Below are 23,804 nucleotides of genomic sequence, written 5' to 3'. Positions count from 1 at the left end.
TGTGTGTGTGTGTGTTCTTGTATTTCTACCCTTCTTGAGACATGAAGAAGGAAAAGTAGCTTCCATATGAGGTATCGGTGAGGTGAACAAGTTAGGACCGAAATCATGGTCCCAATACGGAAATGTCTCATTTGCACCCCTGCTGGTGAAATCCATCAAAATGAGGGTGGTCCCAAAAAGGAGGGATTTTTCAAATGGACTGTGTCGGTTTCAAAAGTGCTCCCCCTCTGGTCAACATATGAAATAACAAGTGTGTGTAAGAAATTGAAATGCGCCCCCTTTGGCCAAAAGGAATACAAACAATTAAATAAATATGTATATAGAGACATACTGTAATAACTTGAAGTTAATAAAGAAGATTAAAAACCAATTAAACAATAACAAAAACAAAAATAGTTAACTAAAAGCAGTCTTTTTCTCACAATGTGTCGACTTTTTTGTTATAAAATTGGGAACAATTTGTCATATTCTTTCTGTTTCTGTAATGCAATATTTTCTCGTAAAATTATGACTTTTTGATGTAAAATTATGACTTTTTGATGCAAAATGGTGACATTTGTCATATACAATTCTGACTTTTATCACAATATTGGCAATTTTTGTGTTGTTGTGGTAAAACTGACATTTTTTGAGTAAAATTATGACTTTTGTCAAATTTGCCAAGTAAAATTCCGATTATTATTATAATCTTGCCAAAATTTTAAAATTTTCTCATAAAATTGTGACTTTTGTCGAGTAAAATTACGACTCTTTTCATAAAATTGCCAAAATGTTGAGCTTTTCTTGTAAAACTGCGACTGTTATTGAGTAAAATTCCAACTTTTATCATAATATTGCAGAAATGTTCAGTTTTTCTTGTAAAATTTTGACTTGCGTTGAGCACAATTACGACTTTTATTATAATACTGCCAACATTCTAAGTTTTTCTTATTAAATTCCAACAAGCTTCTTTATATTTGCATAGTATGTATGTATTATTAATGTTGTAAATACAAATCTTTATACATCTAGAAAGAAAGAGTGGTCCTATAGAGGGAGGCAGTTTTTGCAGTTCTCAAGAAGGTTACAAGTACAAGAATGTGTGTGTGTGTGTTCTTGTATTTCTACCCTTCTTGAGACATGAAGAAGGAAAAGTAGCTTCCATATGAGGTATCGGTGAGGTGAACAAGTTAGGACCGAAATCATGGTCCCAATACGGAAATGTCTCATTTGCACCCCTGCTGGTGAAATCCTATCAAAATGAGGGTGGTCCCAAAAAGGAGGGATTTTTCCAATTGACTGTGTGTCGCTTTTAAAAGTGCTCCCCCTCTGGTCAACATATGAAATAACAAGTGTGTGTAAGAAATTGAAATGCGCCCCCTTTGGCTAAAATTGATACAAAAAATAAATATGTATATAGAGACATACTGTTATAACTTGAAGTTAATAATGAAGATTAAAAACCAATTAAACAAAAAATAAATGAAAAAAATAGTTAACTAAAAGCAGTCTCACAATGTATCGATTTTTTCTTATAAAATTGGGAACAATTTCTTATATTCTTTGTTTCTGTAATATTGCAATATTTTCTCGTAAAATTATGACTTTTCGATGTAAAATTATTACTTTTTGATGCAAAATTGTGACATTTGACATATAAAATTCGGACTTACCACAATATTGCCAATTTTTTTGTTGTTCTGGTAAAATTATGACTTTTGACGTAATTTTGCCAAGTAAAATTCCGATTATTATTATAATCTTGCCAAAAATTTTAAGTTTCCTTATAAAATTGTGACTTTTGTCGAGTAAAATTACGACTCTTTTCATAAAATTGCAAAATGTTGAGCTTTTCTTGTAGAACTGCGACTGTTATTGAGTAAAATTCCAACTTTTATCATAATATTGCACAAATGTTCAGTTTGCGTTGAACCGTTTGAGTAAAATTATGACTTTTATTTTAATACTGCCAACATTCCAACAAGCTTTTTTATATTTGCATAGTATGTATCTATTATTAATGTCGTAAATACAAATCTTTATATATCTAGAAAGAAAAGGTGGTCCTAAAGAGGCAGGCATTTTTTTGCAGGTCTCAAGAAGGTAACAAATACAAGAGTGTGTGTGTGTGTGTTACCTTCTAACATCCACATCTCCATTCTCTAGTATTATAACGACTACGGCGACATCATCAAGGAGACTCTGAGTAAGACCCGACAGACGGACAAGATCCTCTGCGCCAAGACTCTCATCCTGAGTCTGCAACAGGTCTGAGAGTGGTCTGCATCCCGCACATAAGCACTTAGCTCACCCGCTTCTTCACGCCTCGCAGCTCTTCAACGAGCTGCTGCAGGACCAGGGCCCCACCCTGGACCGCACCTCGTCGCACGTCAGCGGCATCAAGGAGCTGGCACGCCGCTTCGCCCTCACCTTTGGCCTGGATCAGATCAAGACCAGAGAGGCGGTGGCCACGCTGCACAAGTACGTAGACAAGTCTCTGTGGAAAAAGTAGCATTGAAGTGACTTTGGGACCATTCTGTCTTCCTCCCCCGCCCCTCCTGGCAGAGATGGCATCGAGTTTGCCTTTAAGTACCAGAATCCTCGAGGACCAGAGTTTCCTCCCCTTAACTTGGCCTTCCTGGAGGTCTTGAGCGAGTTCTCCTCCAAACTGATCCGCCAAGACAAGAAGACAGTGTAAGTGCCTCCTGCTCCTCATATTAATATCCATTACATACATTATTCATCTCCAAAGAGAAGCTCACACTATAAGTTCATGTTTAAACTGCAAATTACAACAAATATTATATTATCATACTTTCCAAACTATTTTTTTGTCTAAATAAATTATTCAATATCTGCTTGACTTACGATTTTAAAGCAAGTTATCCAACACTGTAAAAATGACAATAGATTTTATGGTCACATTGACGATGGTTTTTATTTTTTTATTTTTTATTTTTATTTTTTTATTTATTTTATTTTTATTTTTATTTTTTTTATTTTTTACTGTAAAAATGACAATAGATTTTATGGTCACATTGACGATGGTTTTTATTTTATTTTGTATTTTGTATTTTTTATTATTTATTTTTTTTTTATTTAATTTTTTTATTTTTTTTTTATTTTATTTTTTATTTATTTATTTTTTTATTTATTTAATTTTTTACTGTAAAAATAACAATAGATTTTATGGTCACGTTGACGGTGGTTTTTAAAGCATATTGCTGTAAATTGAAAAATCTACCACTGTTTTTTTACGGTAAAATTCTGTCGACCGAGCTGCCAGTTTTTTAACCGTAAAATCTGTGGTGAAAAAACACCCCCTGTATATTTTACCATAAAAATATGGTGACTAAGTTGCACGTTTTTTCATGTAAATTCTACAAAAAAATATTTTTTACAGTGTACGCTAAAAAAAAATATATATATAAAATCTGCAATAAAAAAGTTTATTGCAGACTCCAACGTCCAAGTAGACATACAATCACATACAGTACATAAAACATAAATACAATATAAAAGGCATTATCACATAATATTAAAACAGTGCTTGTGCATATTCCGTAAAAGACATCTAATAAATAAATAAAAACAATCAATATATATATATGTGTATACATATATATATATATATGTATATGTGTACATATACAGTATGTATATATGTACATATACAGTATGTATATATGTATGTACATATAAAGTATATATATGTATATGCATGTGTATATATGTATATGTATATATATGTGTATATATGTATATATATGTGTATGTATGTATATATATATATGTATGTATATATGTACATATACAGTATATGTATATGTATGTACATATAAAGTATATATATATGTATATATATATATGTGTATATGTATGTACATATAAAGTATATATATGTATATATATATATATATATATATATATATGTGTATATATGTATATGTATATGTATGTATATATATATATGTGTATATATGTGTATATATATGTATGTATATATATATGTGTATATATTTTCCTGAGGGAACTCTCCTGAAGGAATCAATAAAGTACTATCTATCTATCTATATGTATATATATATGTGTATATATGTATGTATATATGTACATATACAGTATGTATATATGTATGTATATATGTACATATACAGTATGTACAGTATATATGTATATACTGTATATGTACATGTATACATATAAAGTGCATAGGCAAATTCATATAATTGTGCTGTTACAAGCGGCCCTCTGATAACTGCCATGTGGCCCTCAATGAATAGGAGTTTGAGTGGTACGTAAACAGCAGTTTGACAGCAACACATTAAATAGGAGTTTGAGTGGTATGTAAACAACAGTTTGACAGCAACACATTAAATAGGAGTTTGAGTGGTATGTAAACAACAGTTTGACAGCAACACATTAAATAGGAGTTTGAGTGGTACGTAAACAACAGTTTTGATTTGATTTTTATTAAGGATCCCCATTAGCTGGTTGCCTCAACAACCCACTAGTCTTCCTGGGGTCCACAATTCAATACAATTACAAGTAAAAGCATATAATTATAACTACACAATACAGAAAAAAAATAAAAGCATCAATAAAAAAACAAGCAAACAATTTACAGTCACAGAATAATAATTACCATATAAATATAACAAACAAATCATCAATGAGCAAACTAATTTAAAAACTCAGATAAAATATTACTCTCTTTTTAAAAACCTGTTTACTTTCAATGCTGGTGAGAATTCGAGGCAGGTTATTCCAGAGCGATAAAGATCTATAAATAAAAGATTTCCGCAAAGCATTCTTCCTGGGACGAGGGAGTACAAAATGCCCCTCACTGGATGCCCTGGTATTGTGATTATGTATAGTGCTACTGTGAACTATTTGGGCCATGAGAAAAGCAGGAGTTTTACTACCGGTTACTGATTTGAACAATATAAGAGTATTAGCCAACAACCTGTTCTGCACTGTTAGCCAGGAAAGAGAAGCATGCATTTGGTTCACATTGGTTCTTAGTGAACAACCAAGAACCAGCCTTGCTGCCCTATTCTGGACAATCTGGAGCTTACTGATCTCACCACTTGCAGCAGACGCCCAGACTGTAGAACAATAGTCAATATGACACAAGACTAAACTCTTAACAATTTGACAAAGAAGAGGTGGATCAGCAAAACCAGCACATTTCCTGGAAATACCAACAGCCCTTCCCATCTTTGTAACTATATCACTGATATGATTTGACCAGGATAGAGTGCAGTCCAGCATCACTCCAAGGAGCTTGGCACTTCTGACCTGTTGAACTGTTGAAATACCTAGCCTCAAATCCAACTTTGGGTCACAAGATAACCCTTGCCTAGTCCCCAATATAATACTTTTTGTTTTTGAGGTGTTAAGGACAAGTCTGTTACATACTGTCCAGTCATGCACAGCTTTTAGTTCCTCACTCAATACTACATTAAGTACACTGCATGATGGTGCAGCATGATATAAGGTTGCATCATCAGCATAAAGAACCAATCTTGCACGCCCGGTAGCCCAAGGTAAATCATTGGTGAATATAGAAAAAAGTAAAGGTCCTAGGCAACTTCCCTGTGGAACACCACAATCCAAACTTCTGCTATTAGACAAGCTGCCATTAAGATACACCTGTTGTGATCTTGAGGACAAATAACTCTGTATCCACATTAAACTTGAAGTATTAAAACCATAACATTTAAGTTTCTCAATTAAAAGAGAGTGGTCAATCATGTCAAATGCAGCACTAAAATCTAACAGCACAGCTCCAACCAACATAGAATTATCTATAGCATTAAGCCAATCGTCCGTCATTTGTATAAGAGCAGTGGACGTAGAGTGGCCCGTTCTATATGCATGTTGAGAATCAGTTGCTAGCCCATTTGATTGAAAGTAAGCTTGAATTTGTGCATACACACATTTCTCCAGTATTTTACATAACCCAGGTAGGATGCTTATTGGTCTAGAATTGCCCTCATTGAAAGCCAATTTGGTATCCTTATGTAGAGGAGTAACCTTAGCCACCTTCCATATCTTTGGACACAGGCCCACTTGTAAACATTTATTAAAAATATGACAAACAGGCACTGATATGATACCAGCAGTCATTTTCAGTAATTTACTATCCAGGTTGTCTACACCAGCTACTTTGTTGTCAGGAAGAGAGTGTAGTAACCTCTCAACCTCACTGACTTCAACCTGATGAAAATTGAATTCACAGTCCTTATTATCCATTATAATATTCCTAATGAGGTCAGCTGATTTGTTGTTATTGGATATATGCATACCATGCCTTAATTGAGATACCTTGTCAACATAATAGTTATTAAAATGATTGGCAATGTCACATGGCTTAGTGAGTACCAACCCATTTGATTCCACAAAAGGTGTACAGACATTGTTCTTTCTACCCATGATTTCATTCAAAACATTCCATAAGTTTTTGCTATCATATCTCACATCATATAACCTCTGTTTGTAATATTCCCTTTTTTTCAGTTTGTTTAACTTTGTGACCTGGTTTCTTAAGGAACAGTACTTATGCCTGTCATCAATTAAACCAGAGTTGACGGAGGCTTTTTTAGCCATGTCTCTTTCTGTCATTAAACCTCTAAGTCCATTATCAATCCATGGGGCAGACTTAGTTTTGACAGAAAACTTCTTCAAAGGGGCATGCTTGTCCACAACACTCATGTACATTAACATAAATAAGTCCAGTGCAGCCTCAGGGTCTTCCTCACTGCACACCTCGTTCCAATTTAAACAGGATATTTCATCAATAAAACATTCTTCATCAAATCTCTTATAAGACCTTGTAAAAATAATTTTCGCTTTAGGTTTAGGAACCCTTGTCTTTCTAGTGACAGATATTATATTGTGGTCAGTAAAACCTACAGGAACCGAGACTGCTTTGGAGCATTGGTCCGGAACATTTGTATAAATATGATCAATGCATGTAGCTATAATAATACCATCACTATTACTACCTATTCTCGTGGGAGGGGCAACAATTTGGGACAGATTGCAAGCATTTAAAATGGATAGTAACTTATTTTTGTTTGTACACCCCTGTCCCAGCCAGTCAACATTCATATCACCCAGTAAATAGATTTCTCTATTCGCATCTGATATCCTGTCAAACATCTCACATAACTCCTTCAGATACAGAGCATCAGCACTAGGAGGCCTATAGAAACAGCCTACTATAATTGGTTTCAAATAAGGCAGATAGACCTGCACACAAATAGCTTCAATACTGTCCCTCATCAAATCATTGCGCACTTTGATAGATAAATGATTCTGAACATAAATAGCCACCCCACCCCCAAACCTGTTCCTATCTTTCCTAAAAATTGAGAACCCCTCAATGGCTACAATTGAATCAGAAAAGGAATCATCAAGGTGGGTCTCAGAAATGGCAAAGATATTAATAAAATTATCTTTGATAATACACTCTACTTCCTGATACTTATTACGCAGGCTGCATACATTCACGTGAGCTAACACCAGGCCCCTATGAAGGCCCAGCTTAGTGCAGGACATAACAGTACTGGAAGTAGTCATGACACAGGCCAAACCAAGATACTAAAAACACCCACGAATGCCCATTCTAAAAAAGCCAGGGGGTAACCTTTGGGTCCCGATACAGCTGTCCATTTATGTACAGCCTATCCACTGTTAGTGCCACTCTCTTGTTCTGGGCTCGGTTCTCTCTCATGATCGGTGACAGTTTCTTTCTCCTATCGTTGATCTCAGCCGGGAAGTGGTCATTTAACCAGAGAGAGGTCCCTTTCAGCTCCTTTCCTCGGCTTTTCACCAACTCTTTGTACTTAAAATGCTCAAAACGAGCTATTATGGGACGGACTTTATTGTCCACAGGTCTGCCCATTCTGTGCACTCTGGAAAAAGTTATGTCTCTTACCACCTCCGGGGAGAGCTTGAGTTTATCCGACATGAACTCTCTTACAGTTTTTTCCGGATCGGCGTTGCCCTCTCGGATCCCCGAGAAAATTAGATTGTCTCTCATGTCCCTGCACTGTATATCCAACAGCGTGTCTTTAATGCGCCTATAGTCCGCTGTAAGAAAGTCAGTAGATCTCTGCATGTCAGTCATCGCACCTCTCAGAAGGACATTATCCTTTCTTAGATCCTCAATCTCCTTCTGACTGAATTCCAGGCTACTTCTCAAGTCACGGATGTCCTGCTGTAGTGCATCCAGAATATCCAGCTTGCTCAATCTCGCGTTGATCGATTCCAATACGGATGCGTCCACCTCCATGCTACCACCCGGCTCACCTCCGCTATCGGTCGAGCCACGCTGGGATCGGTGTCTCCTGGCTGGTTGTTTGACTTTACACGCAGCCCCACCAGACACCTCCTTCTTGTCACTCTTTTTGTTGGTCATCTCAACTGTGACTGTCCAAAAACCCGGTATTCAAACGTGCGATCGTTAAAATGTCAAGCTCAAGGCGAGCTGGAGGTTAGCGACTGGCTAGCTAGCCACCTGGCTAAAAACAAACCAGGCTAGCTAGCGGTCGGTGAAGTTTTTAAACAAACAAGGACACCTTGATCACTTTAAAATTGTCCATAAAGTGTCCATAAAAGTATCCAGAATAGGTATCAAAAATAAAATATGGTATATTTGCGACCTAAAATTGGATAAAAACGCCGATTTCTGCTCGCGGCAATGGAGAAGTTGACTTCAGACGTCACGTCAAGGAAGCTTTGACCGCGTTGTTGGCTTGTTGTAACGAGTGATCAGCAACACATTAAATAGGAGTTTGAGTGGTATGTAAACAACAGTTTGACAGCAACACATTAAATAGGAGTTTGAGTGGTATGTAAACAACAGTTTGACAGCAACACATTAAATAGGAGTTTGAGTGGTATGTAAACAACAGTTTGACAGCAACACATTAAATAGGAGTTTGAGTGGTATGTAAACAACAGTTTGACAGCAACACATTAAATAGGAGTTTGAGTGGTATGTAAACAACAGTTTGACAGCAACACATTAAAAGTGCACACTCATGCTGCTGAAGGCTAAGCAAGAATGTTCATGTTGCTAATGACAAAGTGATTAGTTTGTGCAGTTAACAGAGCAGGGGCCGTACTTATCAAGCTTCTCAGAATTACTCCTAAGAAGTCTGCTAAGAGTTGACTTAAGAGTAAATCAATTCTTGGCTGAAAGCTGCACTTAAAAGTTAGTTATCAAGCGTCTTACCCACACTTTCAGCAAAGTGTAGGACTGAATCTTAAGTGTCACACTCAGAGCTGAATTACGACATTACTATGTGCCGTAAACGCAATTTTAGGTGACGTCATTTCTGTGTCCATAGAAATGACCAATCACGGAAGGGAATCCGTTGTCTAAGAATAAAGAAATATCTTGGAAATATTTAAGTGGACAATGGGAGTGTATATTTTGACAATAAACTACAAAATAATACAAAACAAACTAGTCCCCGCCGGCACTCACGCTACCGCTCCCTCTCCTCTCTCGCCCACACACTCACTGACGTCACTCACCTCACGGCCACACACATACGCTACTGTCATAACATTTTCTTTCCAATTCATTAATTAGGCAACTAATTTGAAACTGGTGTGGGTGGCTCTATATATACTAGCCCACTGCAGACACATGCAGAAATCAACATGGAATCGAAAAGTATTAAATCTGTGACAAAAATAATACCCGCTCTGTCTAAAACGATACCGTTTGATCAGCTGCTCGTCATCAAACAAATCCAGAACATCGTTCCGTTCCCTGAACGTTGGCGCACGTCTCTCTCGCCTCAGTGCCATCCCCTGCTGGCAACTCCTAACCACTTAAGACACCTCTGAAGGTCTCTTAAATATCGTGGAGAGTAGGAGTGATTCTTAGACTTAAGAACGTTGATAAAAAGCTTTTATTCTTAAGTTTGAGAGTAGGACTAAATTTCGCAAATTCTCAGGACTTAAGTGTACGATAAGTACGGCCCCAGGTGTGTTAGCATGTTAGCAAAGTGTGAAGTGGTGCATGTCCTCCCCAGGCACTCGTACTTGGAGAAGTTCATGGTGGAGTCCATGTCGGAGCGGCGGGAAGACGTGTGGCTGCCACTCATCTCCTACAGGAACAGCCTGCAGACAGGCGGGGATGAGGACCACATGTCTGTCACCTCAGGCTCCAGCAGCAAGACAGGCTCTCTGCGCAGCAAGAAGGGACGACCGACGCTTCACAAGAAACGTATCGAGGGTGACAAATCTTATTTATACTCATATGGAAGGATGTTATTTCTCTTGTATACTTCAATATAATTATGTTACACTATTCAATAGAATTATGGTATATAGTTCAATAGAATTATGTTACATTATTCAATATAATTATGTCATATAGTTCAATAGAATTATGTTATATTCAATAGAATTATGGTATATAGTTCAATAGAATTATGGTATATAGTTCAATATAATTATGTTATATAGTTCAATATAATATAGTTCAATAGAATTATGTTATATTTTATATAGAATTATGTTACATTATTCAATGTAATTATGGTATGTAGTTCAATAGAATTATGTTATATTTTATATAGAATTATGTTACATTATTCAATGTAATTATGGCATGTAGTTCAATAGAATTATGTTACATTATTCAATATAATTGTTACATTATTCAATATAATTATGTTATATAGTTCAATAGAATTGTTATATTTTTATATAGAATCATGTCATATAGTTCAATAGAATTATGTTACATTATTCAATAGAATTATGGTATATAGTTCAATAGAATTATGTTACATTATTCAATAGAATTATGTTATATAGTTGAATAGAATTGCGATATTGGTATACAGAATTATGTCATATAGTTCAATAGAATTATGTCATATAGTTCAATAAAATTATTTTACATTCAATAGAAATATGTTATATAGTTCAATAAAATTATGTTACATTATTCAATAGAATTATGTTATATAGTTCAATAAAATTATGTTACATTATTCAATAGAATTATGTTATATAGTTCAATAGAATTATGTTACATTATTCAATATAATTATGGTATATAGTTCAATAGAATTGTTATATTTTTATATAGAATTATGTCATATAGTTCAATAGAATTATGTTACATTATTCAATATAATTATGTTATATAGTTCAATAGAATTGTTATATTTTTATATAGAATTATGTCATATAGTTCAATAGAATTATGTTACATTATTCAATAGAATTATGTTATATAGTTCAATAGAATTGTTATGTTTTTATATAGAATTATGTCATATAGTTCAATAGAATTATGTTACATTATTCAATAGAATTATGTTATATCGTTCAATAGAATTATGTTATATTTTTTATATAGAATTATGTTATATAGTTTTATATAGAATTATGTTATAGTTCAATATAATTATGTTACATTATTCAATAGAATTATGTTATATAGTTCAATATAATTATGTTACATTATTCAATATAATTATGGTATATAGTTCAATAGAATTATGTTACATTATTCAATAGAATTATGGTATATAGTTCAATAGAATTATGTTACATTATTCAATAGAATTATGTTATATAGTTGAATAGAATTGCGATATTGGTATACAGAATTATGTCATATAGTTCAATAGAATTATGTCATATAGTTCAATAAAATTATTTTACATTCAATAGAAATATGTTATATAGTTCAATAAAATTATGTTACATTATTCAATAGAATTATGTTATATAGTTCAATAAAATTATGTTACATTATTCAATAGAATTATGTTATATAGTTCAATAGAATTATGTTACATTATTCAATATAATTATGGTATATAGTTCAATAGAATTGTTATATTTTTATATAGAATTATGTCATATAGTTCAATAGAATTATGTTACATTATTCAATATAATTATGTTATATAGTTCAATAGAATTGTTATATTTTTATATAGAATTATGTCATATAGTTCAATAGAATTATGTTACATTATTCAATAGAATTATGTTATATAGTTCAATAGAATTATGTTATATAGTTCAATAGAATTGTTATGTTTTTATATAGAATTATGTCATATAGTTCAATAGAATTATGTTACATTATTCAATAGAATTATGTTATATCGTTCAATAGAATTATGTTATATTTTTTATATAGAATTATGTTATATAGTTTTATATAGAATTATGTTATAGTTCAATATAATTATGTTACATTATTCAATAGAATTATGTTATATAGTTCAATATAATTATGTTACATTATTCAATATAATTATGGTATATAGTTCAATAGAATTATGTTACATTATTCAATAGAATTATGTCATATAGTTCAATAGAATTATGTTACATTATTCAATAGAATTATGTTATATAGTTCAATAGAATTGTTATATTTTTATATAGAATTATGTCATATAGTTCAATATAATTATGTTACATTATTCAATAGAATTATGTTATATAGGACAATAGAATTGTTATATTTTTATATAGAATTATGTCATATAGTTCAATAGAATTATGTTACATTATTCAATAGAATTATGTTATATACTTCAATAGAATTATGTTATATTTTTATATAGAATTATGTTATATAGTTGAATAGAATTGTTACATTTTTATATAGAATTATGTCATATACTTCAATAGAATTATGTTATATTTTTATATAGAATTGTTATATAGTTCAATAGAATTATGTTACATTATTCAATAGAATTATGTTATATAGTTCATTAGAATTGCGATATTGGTATACAGAATTATGTCATATAGTTCAATAGAATTATGTCATATAGTTCAATAGAATTATGTCATATAGTTCAATATAATTGTTATAATGGTCCACAGAATTATGTCATGCAGTTCAATAAAATTATGTTAAGTAGTTTACTAGAATTATGTTATATAGTTATGTATAATTATGTTATATAGTTATGTAAATTATGTTATAGTTCAATGGAATTATGTTTTATAGTTAAATAGATTTATGTTATATAGTATAGAATAGAATTATTTTATACAACTCTATAGAATTATGTTAAATCGTTATATAGAATAATGTTATATATTTCAATGGGAATTATGTCATATCGTTCAATAAAATTATGTCACGTAGTTTAATAGAATTATGTTATATAGTTATATGAAGTTCAATATAATTATTGTAGATTGTTATATAGATTGTTATATAGTTCAATGGGAATTATGTCATATCGTTCAATAGAATTGTTATATAGAATTATGTTATTTCGTTAATATAATGGTTAGTTATATTGTTAAATGTAAGTATGTTGTATAGTTATATAGAATAATGTTTTGTTTTTATATGGAATTATGTTATAGAGTTGATAGAATTATGCATATGTTGTAAAGTTATATAGAATGTTATGTTGTTATTAATACAGAATGCTATGGTATTAGTTTTATAAACTATTATTGAGGATGCTACATATCATTTTATGTTATATATATTGAATGTTATGTTGTTTATGTAGACTGTTACAAATAATGTTCTGTTATTAGTTGTATAGTATGTTATATAGCCAACACATTTTAGAATGATTTATGTAATTAGTTCTATAGAATGTTTCATAGTCTTGCATCATTTTGTATACATTGTTGTGTTATTAGTTATATATATATATATAATGTTTTATAGAATGTTATATATGATGTTGTATAATTTGTTGTTTTATTAGTTGTATAGAATGTTATATAGAATGTTGTCTAGATTGTGTTATGAGTTATATAGAATGTTGTCTACTAGGTTATTTAGATTGTTGAATCGAATGTTGTGTCATTAGTTATATAGAATGTTATTAGCTGTAGAGAATGATTTATGGAATATAGTTTTATAGAAGTGTGTGTTGTTAGTTACGTGTAATGTTGTGTTGTGTGTGTGCTGTAACAACTTTTGTGTTTGCTCCCCCGTCAGAGGAGAGCAGTGTGGAGGGCTCCTGGCTGATGCGCAATGACACCTTACAAACACCGGGGGCGCTGCAAACTCCTCAACTCACCTCCACGGTCCTGCGAGAGAACCGGCCGGCGGAACACATGCCAGAAGCTGATTCCGAACCCGGGTCGGAAAACGACTTTGTGCACAAGTACGTGCGTGTGGAGAGTTGTGTTGGTGTGACATGGAAGTTGTGTTGCCGCCCACAGACGTGCTGGCCTGTTCTAAAAATAGCTCAAATAGCAGCACTTACCAGTGAGCTGCCTCTATTTTTTAAATTGTATTTATTTACTAGCAAGCTGGTCTCGCTTTGCCCGACATTTTTAATTCTAAGAGAGACAAAACTCAAATAGAATTTGAAAATCCAAGAAAATATTTTAAAGACTTGGTCTTCACTTGTTTAAATAAATTATTTTGTCTTTTTTTTTAACTTTGCTTCTTATAACTTTCAGAAAGACAATTTTAGAGAAAAAATACAACCTTAAAAATGATTTTAGGATTTTTAAACACATATACCTTTTTACCTTTTAAATTCCTTCCTCTTCTTTCCTGACAATTTAAATCAATGTTCAAGTAATGTTTATTTTTTTTATTGTAAAGAATAATAAATACATTTTAATTTAATTCTTCATTTTAGCTTCTGTTTTTTCGACAAAGTGAAATATTTCTTCAAACTTATTATGATTAAAATTCAAAAAAATTATTCTGGCAAATCTAGAAAATCTGTAGAATCAAATTTAAATCTTATTTCAAAGTCTTTTGAATTTCTTTTAAAAATTTTGTTCTGGAAAATCTAGAAGAAATAATGATTTGTCTTTGTTAGAAATATAGTTTGGTCCAATTTGTTATATATTCTAACAAAGTGCAGATTGGATTTTAACCTATTTAAAACATGTCTTTAAAATTCTAAAATTAATCTTAATCAGGAAAAATTACTAATGATGTTCCATAAATTATTTTTTTAAGTTTTTCAAAAAGATTCGAATTAGCTAGTTTTTCTCTTCTTTTTTTCGGTTGAATTTTGAATTTTAAAGAGTCGAAATTGATAAACTATGTTTCAAAATTTAATTGTCATTTTTTTTCGTGTTTTCTCCTCTTTTAAACCGTTCAATTAAGTGTAAATATCATTAATTATTAATAATAACATAGAGTTAAAGGTAAATTGAGCAAATTGGCTATTTTCGGCAATTTATTGAAGTGTGTATCAAAGAGTTGTGTTGGTGTGACATGGAAGTTGTGTTGCAGCCCACAGACGTGCGTGTGGAGAGTTGCGTTAAAAAGTGTTGGTCTCCAGTGTTTCCCATAAACTGCCAAGATACCTGTGGTGGTGGGGGCGTGGCTATGGGCGTGGTCACCATGACATCATCGAGTAATTTGCATAATCTACTACAATGATATGATTTTCTCTAAAAAGGCTCAAAAAATGTATACTTACTAATTAATAATAACAGTTTTGTTTTAAACGTCCATCCATCCATCCATTTTACAATATAATTACAACTAGGGATGCCGATAAATGCGTTAAAATGTAATATCGGAAATTATCGGTATCGTTTTTTTTATTATCTGTATCGTTTTTTTTTGTTTTTTGTTTTTTTTTATTAAATCAACATAAAAAACACAAGATACACTTACAATTAGTGCACCAACCCAAAAAACCTCCCTCCCCCCATTTCTTTCTGTTATCAATATTCTGCTTCCTACATTATATATCAATATATATCAATACAGTCTGCAAGGAATACAGTCCATAAGCACACATGATTGTGCGTGCTGCTGCTCCACTAATAATACTAACCTTTAACAGTTAATTTTACTCATTTTCATTAATTACTAGTTTCTATGTAACTGTTTTTATATTGTTTTACTTTCTTTTTTATTTAAGAAAATGTTTTTAATTTAGTTATCTTATTTTATTTTTTTTTTATTTTTTAAAAAGGACCTTATCTTCACCATACCTGGTTGTCCAAATTAGGCATAATAATGTGTTAATTCCACGACTGCATATATCGGTTGATATCGGTATCGGTTGATATCGGTATCGGTAATTAAAGAGTTGGACAATATCGGATATTGGCAAAAAGCCATTATCGGACATCCCTAATTACAACACTTTATGTACATATTTATATACAGATTTGAACAATAAGTTATTGACTGAAATATATTTATTAATTGTGTTTCTTACAAAAAATATATCTTATAAAATATTAAAGCTAAAATGTCTCTTAAAGCTCTGCCCCTTTAATTAGTGCATACTAAATAATTTAACTTTAGCCTACTACTACAACCATATTATTTACCAGCAACATAAAGTGAAACAGAGGCAGAGGTGTCCTGCCACAGTCAGTAACAAATAAACAGGAAACAGTAGTGGTCAAATACAAATAAGGCAACAAGAGAAGTATCCTACACTTCTCTTTTGTAAAGTAAATCTGAACAGCCTATATGGGCATCTACATCAACTATATGATTTGCCTGAGAAGCTGGACAGGACAAAAAAAATTTTTATATATATATATATTTTTTTTATTTTATTTGTGGCGGACGTAATTCTTTCGTGGCGTGCCGCCACAAATTAATGAATGTGTGGGAAACACTGGTCTCACATGGAAGTTGTGTTGCAGCCCACAGATGCAGATGTCCTGGCTGGGCCAGCAGAAGATGGAGGACGTGAGCAGGAAGGAGCGTACAGCCATGAACTACATCAAGTCTCGCAGCAACCAGGGTGTGAGGCAGACTGTGTAAGTCTCACTTTATTACCAAACACACTCTATTGTCTTTCTCTTACAGCAACACACCCACTATTGCAGGGGTCACCAACGTGGTGCCCGCGGGCACCAGGTAGCCCGTAAGGACCAGATGAGTAGCCCGCCGGCCTGTTCTAAAAATAGCTCAAATAGCAGCACTTACCAGTGAGCTGCCTCTATTTTTTAAATTGTATTTATTTACTAGCAAGCTGGTCTCGCTTTGCCCGACATTTTTAATTCTAAGAGAGACAAAACTCAAATATAATTTTTCAATTTTATTTATTTACTAGCAAGCTGGTCTCACTTTGCCCGACATTTTTAATTCTAAGAGAGACAAAACTCAAATAGAATTTGAAAATCCAAGGAAATATTTTAAAGACTTGGTCTTCACTTGTTTAAATAAATTCATTTTTACTTTGCTTCTTATAACTTTCAGAAAGACAATTTTAGAGAAAAAATACAACCTTAAAAATGATTTTAGGATTTTTAAGCACATATACCTTTTTACCTTTTAAATTCCTTCCTCTTCTTTCCTGACCATTTAAATCAACATTCAAGTAATGTTTTGTTTTTTTTATTGTAAAGAATAATAAATACATTTTAATTTAATTCTTCATTTTAGCTTCTGTTTTTTCGACGAAGAATATTTGTGAAATATTTCTTCAAACTTATCATGATTAAAATTCAAAAAAATTATTCCGGCAAATCTAGAAAATCTTTAGAATCAAATTTAAATCTTATTTCAAAGTTTTTTGAATTTCTTTTAAAATTTTTGTTCTGGAAAATCTAGAAGAAATAATGATTTGTCTTTGTTAGAAATATAGCTTGGTCCAATTTGTTATATATTCTAACAGAGTGCAGATCGGATTTGAACCTATTTAAAACATGTCTTTAAAATTCTAAAATTAATCTTAATCAGGAAAAATTACTAATGATGTTCCATAAATTATTTTTTTTATTTTTTCAAAAAGATTCGAATTAGCTAGTTTTTCTCTTCTTTTTTTCGGTTGAATTTTGAATTTTAAAGAGTCGAAATTGAAGATAAACTATGTTTCAAAATGTAATTGTCATTTTTTTTCATGTTTTCTCCTCTTTTAAACCGTTCAATTAAGTGTAAATATCATTAATTATTAATAATAACATAGAGTTAAAGGTAAACTGAGCAAATTGGCTATTTTTTGGCAATTTATTTAAGTGTGTATCAAACTGGTAGCCCTTCGCATTAATCAGTACCCCGATGGAGGATGATGAATGTGTGATGTGTTCAGGCGAGGTCTGATGGAGGATGATGCTGAGCCCATCTTTGAGGATGTGATGATGTCATCACGGGGTCAGCTGGAGGACATGAACGAGGAGTTTGAAGACACCATGGTCATCGACCTGGTCAGTCATCTCACACTTACTCTTTCTTACACCTTTTCTTCTTCACACTTTCTCTTTGTTCCACTTCTTCTTCACACTTTATCTTTGTTCCACCTCTTCTTCACGTTTTGTTTGTGTTCCACCTCTTCTTCTTTACACTTTCTTTATGTTCCACCTCTTCTTCACACTTTCTTTTTGTTCCACTTCTTCACACTTTCTTTGTGTTCCACCTCTTCTTCACGTTTTGTTTGTGTTCCACCTCTTCTTCTTTACACTTTTTGTTCCACTTCTTCTTCACACTTTCTTTGTGTTCCACTTCTTCTTCACACTTTCTTGGTTCCACCTCTTCTTCAAGCTTTGTTTGTGTTCCACTTCTTCTTCACACTTTCTTTATGTTCCACCTCTTCTTCACGCTTTCTTTGTGTTCCACTTCTTCATGCTTTGTTTGTGTTCCACTTCTTCTTCACACTTTCTTTATGTTCCACCTCTTCTTCCCGCTTTCTTTGTGTTCCACTTCTTCTTCATGCTTTCTTTGTGTTCCACTTCTTCTTCACACTTTCTTTGTTCCAGCTCTTCTTCCCGCTTTCTTTGTGTTCCTCTTCTTCTTTGCACTTCTTCTTCACGCTTTCTTTGTGTTCCACTTCTTCTTCACACTTTCTTTATGTTCCACCTCTTCTTCCTGCTTTCTTTGTGTTCCACTTTTTCTTCACACTTCTTCGTGTTCCACTTCTTCTTCGCACTTCTTCTTCACACTTTCTTTATGTTCCACCTCTTCGTCACACTTTCTTAGTGTTCCACTTCTTCTTCACACTCTCTTTATGTTCCCCTTCTTCTTCACACTTTCTTTATGTTCCACCTCTTCTTCACACTTTCTTTATGTTCCACCTCTTCTTCCCGCTTTCTTTGTGTTCCACTTCTTCTTCACGCTTTCTTTATGTTCCACTTCTTCTTCACACTTTCTTTATGTTCCACCTCTTCTTCACGCTTTCTTTATGTTCCACTTCTTCTTCACACTTTCTTTATGTTCCACCTCTTCTTCCCGCTTTCTTTGTGTTCCACTTCTTCTTCCCGCTTTCTTTATGTTCCACCTCTTCTTCCCGCTTTCTTTGTGTTCCACTTCTTCTTCACACTTTCTTTATGTTCCACCTCTTCTTCCCGCTTTCTTTGTGTTCCACTTCTTCTTCATACTTTCTTTATGTTCCACCTCTTCTTCCCGCTTTCTTCGTGTTCCACTTCTTCTTCGCACTTCTTCTTCATGCCTTCTTTGTGTTCCACTTCTTCTTCATACTTTCTTTATGTTCCACCTCTTCACGTAATCTTTGTGTCCTCACAGCCGCCATCGCGGAACAGACGCGAGAGAGCCGAACTGAGACCCGACTTCTTTGATTCTGCCGCCATGATTGAGGACGAGTCGGTAAGACATCTTTTTTATTATGAAAGCACAACTTCACCTGACATGAAACATTATCAGACTTCAGATATTAGTCACCAGTGCATCTGGAAAGTATTCACACTTTTACCACATTTTGTTATGTTACAGACCTTTTCTAGAATGGAATATATTCATTGTTGTCCTCTCATTCTTCACACAACACCCCGTAATGACTGTCAATTATATTTTTTAAGAACGTTTTTAAGTAGAAAAAGTAAGAAATCACATGTATTTATTTAAGTATTCACAGCCTTTGATCAATTTGATGCACCTTTGGCAGCAAACACAGTAACTGGGTAGCAGGTTCTATTTTTGTGAATGAATGAATTAATGTATTATTAATCCACATAGTAACTGAGCAGTAGAAGGTTTTATTATTGTGAATGAATGAATTAATGTATTATTAATCCACATAGTAACTGAGCAGTAGAAGGTTTTATTATTGTGAATGAATGAATTAATGTATTATTTATCCACATAATAACTGAGCAGTAGAAGGTTTTATTATTGTGAATGAATGAATTAATGTATTATTAATCCACATAGTAACTGAGCAGTAGAAGGTTTTATTATTGTGAATGAATGAATTAATGTATTATTAATCCACATAATAACTGAGCAGTAGAAGGTTTTATTATTGTGAATGAATGAATTAATGTATTATTAATCCACATAGTAACTGAGCAGTAGAAGGTTTTATTATTGTGAATGAATGAATGAATGATTAATCCACACAGTAACTGAGTAGCAGGTTTTATTCTTGTAAATGAATGCATGTATAATTAATCCACATAGTAACTGAGTAGCAGGTTTTATTCTTGTGAATGAATGAATGAATAATTAATCCACATAGTAACTGAGTAGCAGGTTTTATTCTTGTGAATGAATGAATGTATAATTAATCCACATAGTAACTGAGTAGCAGGTTTTATTCTTGTGAATGAATGAATGTATAATTAATCCACATAGTAACTGAGTAGCAGGTTTTATTCTTGTGAATGAATGAATGTATAATTAATCCACATAGTAACTGAGTAGCAGGTTTTATTCTTGTGAATGAATGAATGTATAATTAATCCACATAGTAACTGAGTAGCAGGTTTTATTCTTGTGAATGAATGAATGTACAATTAATCCACATAGTAACTGAGTGGCGGGTTTTATTCTTGTGAATGAATGAATGTACAATTAATCCACATAGTAACTGAGTAGCAGGTTTTATTCTTGTGAATGAATGAATGTATAATTAATCCACACAGTAACTGAGTAGCAGGTTTTATTCTTGTGAATGAATGAAGGACAGTGACAGTGTAACAGTGCCCTCCAGTGGCCGTGTGATGAATGAAGGACAGTGACAGTGTAAGAGTGCCCTCCAGTGGCCATGTGGTGAAGTGCTGCTGTGGTCTGTGTGCAGGGTTTCAGCATGCCCATGTTCTGATGTGGACGCCTGCAAGTGAAAGTGAAAGTAAACAATGTGGATTCTAATCAGGAGTAAACAGAAGATGAGGAAGAGGAAGAGGTCTCTTCCCGAGAAGACAGTCAGGAGCTTGACGAGGCTCCTCGCCATGTCGGGCGCCAGCTTTGAAAAAAAAGTGTTCCACAGGTGTTGTCTCGTTATACACACTCTGCGAAGCCCCGCCCACTTCTTCTGCGGCTACAACTCAAAACTTTTTGAGGGGCGATCGGTTCTCGGGCCTGGCGAGCGCCCCCTGCAGGTGAGGCCAAAGGTCAACAGAGGAGGATATAGCAGTTTTTTAAATATTGTTTTCCAAGAGACATTTTGATCTTTAGCTTTAGTATTAAACTTTCATTTTCTTTGTACAGTTTTTCTTCTTGAATGTTTTTCTTCTTGTTTGTTGCCAAATGGTGGCCTACATCCTTTTTTCTTCTTCTTTTGCACTGTCACTATTTGCAGCTTCTTCTCTCCTCTCTCCGTGTGCGCGTGTGTGCGTGCGTGCGTGCGTGTGTGTGTGTGCGTGTGTGTGTGTGTGTGTTACTGTAAATATTCACACACTCGCGTGGTTTCTGCACAGCCTGTTTCCTGGTGTCAACCTTCTATTGTTTTTACAGGAAATAAAATCTGTAATCATGATCATTGCAACTTTATCCTAATATTTACACTAGGGACAAGCGGTAGCAAATGGATGGATGGATATTTACGCTAATATTTATCTACACGTACTTTCAAATGTCTTCTATCCGTACAAAATAATTCTCAAAAAAGTATTAATTTACTCACCAAAATAACTTCTTTTGTTTACATTTTTATTAATAAAAAAAATCCAATAAACTTGCACATAAATATGAATTTGTAAAAAATATATATATATATAATCAAGCTGCTCAAAAATATTTGTGTAATTTTCTTTTAAGCAGTTTTTTGGAAGATATTTCCATGAATTAAATTCAAATAAATGTTACTAACAATTCACACATTAATGAGTTTAGGAAAATCATTAGTTTATGTGATATAGTCAATATAAAGATGGTTAGTTCAAATTAAAGTGTTCTAAAAATAGCTCAAATAGCAGCACTTACCAGTGAGCTGCCTCTATTTTTTAAATTGTATTTATTTACTAGCAAGCTGGTCTCGCTTTGCTCGACATTTTTAATTCTAAGAGAGACAAAACTCAAATAGAATTTGAAAATCCAAGAAAATATTTTAAAGACTTGGTCTTCACTTGTTTAAATAAATAAATTAATGTTTTTACTTTGCTTCTTATAACTTTCAGAAAGACAATTTTAGAGAAAAAATACAACCTTAAAAATGATTTTAGGATTTTTAAACACATATACCTTTTTACCTTTTAAATTCCTTCCTCTTCTTTCCTGACAATTTAAATCAATGTTCAAGTAAATTTATCTTTTTTATTGTAAAGAATAACAAATACATTTTAATTTAATTCTTCATTTTAGCTTCTGTTTTTTCGACGAAGAATATTTGTGAAATATTTCTTCAAACTTATTATGATTAAAATTCAAAAAAAATATTCTGGCAAATCTAGAAAATCTGTAGAATCAAATTTAAATCTTATTTCAAAGTCTTTTGAATTTCTTTTAAAATTTTTGTTCTGGAAAATCTAGAAGAAATAATGATTTGTCTTTGTTAGAAATATAGCTTGGTCCAATTTGTTATATATTCTAACAAAGTGCAGATTGGATTTTAACCTATTTAAAACATGTCATCCAAATTCTAAAATTAATCTTAATCAGGAAAAATTGCTAATGATGTTCCATAAATTATTTTTTTAAGTTTTTCTCTTCTTTTTTTCGGTTGAATTTTGAATTTTAAAGAGTCAAAATTGAAGATAAACTATGTTTCAAAATTTAATTGTCATTTTTTTTCGTGTTTTCTTTTAGTGCTATATACAAAAGTAGTGAAGTTGTCACCTTGTTTAAATGCTAAATACAAACTTTTCAACTTATATTCAATTGAATAGACGGCAAAGACAAGATATTTAACATTCAAACTGAGAAACTTTGTTATTGTTTGCAAATATTAGCTCATTTGGAATTTGATGCCTGCGACATGTTTCAAAAAAGCTGGCACAAGTGGCAAAAAAGAGTGAGAAAGTTGAGGAATGCTCATCAAAAGACTTATTTTGGAACATCCCACAGGTGGACGGGCTAATTGGGAACAGGTGGGTGCCATGATTGGGTATAAAAGCAGCTTCCATGAAATGCTCAGTCGTTCACAAACAAGGACGGGGCGAGGGTCACCACTTTGTCAACAAATGCCTGAGCAAATTGTTGAAGAACAACATTTCTCAACAAGGAATTTAGGGATTTCACCATCTACGCTCTGTAATACCATCAAAAGGTTCAGAGGATCTGGAGAAATCACTGCAGGTAAGCCATGATATTACACACCTTGGATCCCTCAGGCTGTACTGCATCAAAAAGCCACATCAGTGTGTAAAGGATATCACCACATGGGCTCAGGAACACTTCGGAAAACCACTGTCAGTAACTACAGTTGGTCGCTACATCTGTAAGTGCAAGTTAAAACTCTACTATGCAAAGCCAAAGCCATTTATCAACAACACCCGGAAACGCTGCCGGCTTCGCTGGGCCCGAGCTCACCTAAGATGGACTGATGCAACGTGGGAAAGTGTTCTGTGGTCTGACGAGTCCACATTTCTAATTGTTTTTGGAAACTGTGGGCGGTCTTATTTACGTGGCTCACCTTCGGCGGCGTCCGACCGGAACTCTCTAATAACTAAAGTTCCTTGGGTGAATAATGTCAAGTCACTACACCGGTATGTTTTAGTGCTTTCATGGT

General features: G+C 33.0%; 1 protein-coding gene across 1 annotated transcript in view; it reads left to right on the top strand.

Annotated features, from left to right (window-relative positions):
• Positions 1-21,348, top strand: part of LOC133647125 (cohesin subunit SA-1-like) — a 61,523-nt gene extending 40,175 nt beyond the window's left edge. The window contains exons 23-31 of the mRNA XM_062043250.1: positions 2,146-2,247; positions 2,312-2,460; positions 2,545-2,673; positions 10,038-10,240; positions 13,961-14,129; positions 16,606-16,722; positions 17,997-18,111; positions 19,424-19,504; positions 20,937-21,348. Of these exons, the coding sequence (XP_061899234.1) occupies positions 2,146-2,247; positions 2,312-2,460; positions 2,545-2,673; positions 10,038-10,240; positions 13,961-14,129; positions 16,606-16,722; positions 17,997-18,111; positions 19,424-19,504; positions 20,937-20,960 (1,089 nt within the window). The 3' untranslated portion in view covers positions 20,961-21,348. The remainder of the gene's footprint in view (positions 1-2,145; positions 2,248-2,311; positions 2,461-2,544; positions 2,674-10,037; positions 10,241-13,960; positions 14,130-16,605; positions 16,723-17,996; positions 18,112-19,423; positions 19,505-20,936) is intronic.
• The last annotated feature ends 2,456 nt before the right edge of the window (positions 21,349-23,804 follow it).

The sequence above is a fragment of the Entelurus aequoreus genome, linkage group LG03, assembly GCF_033978785.1.
Source record: "Entelurus aequoreus isolate RoL-2023_Sb linkage group LG03, RoL_Eaeq_v1.1, whole genome shotgun sequence".
Taxonomy (NCBI): domain Eukaryota; kingdom Metazoa; phylum Chordata; class Actinopteri; order Syngnathiformes; family Syngnathidae; genus Entelurus; species Entelurus aequoreus.
The sequence above is the reverse complement of the archived record's forward strand: the minus strand, read 5'-3'. Positions and strand labels throughout refer to the sequence as shown.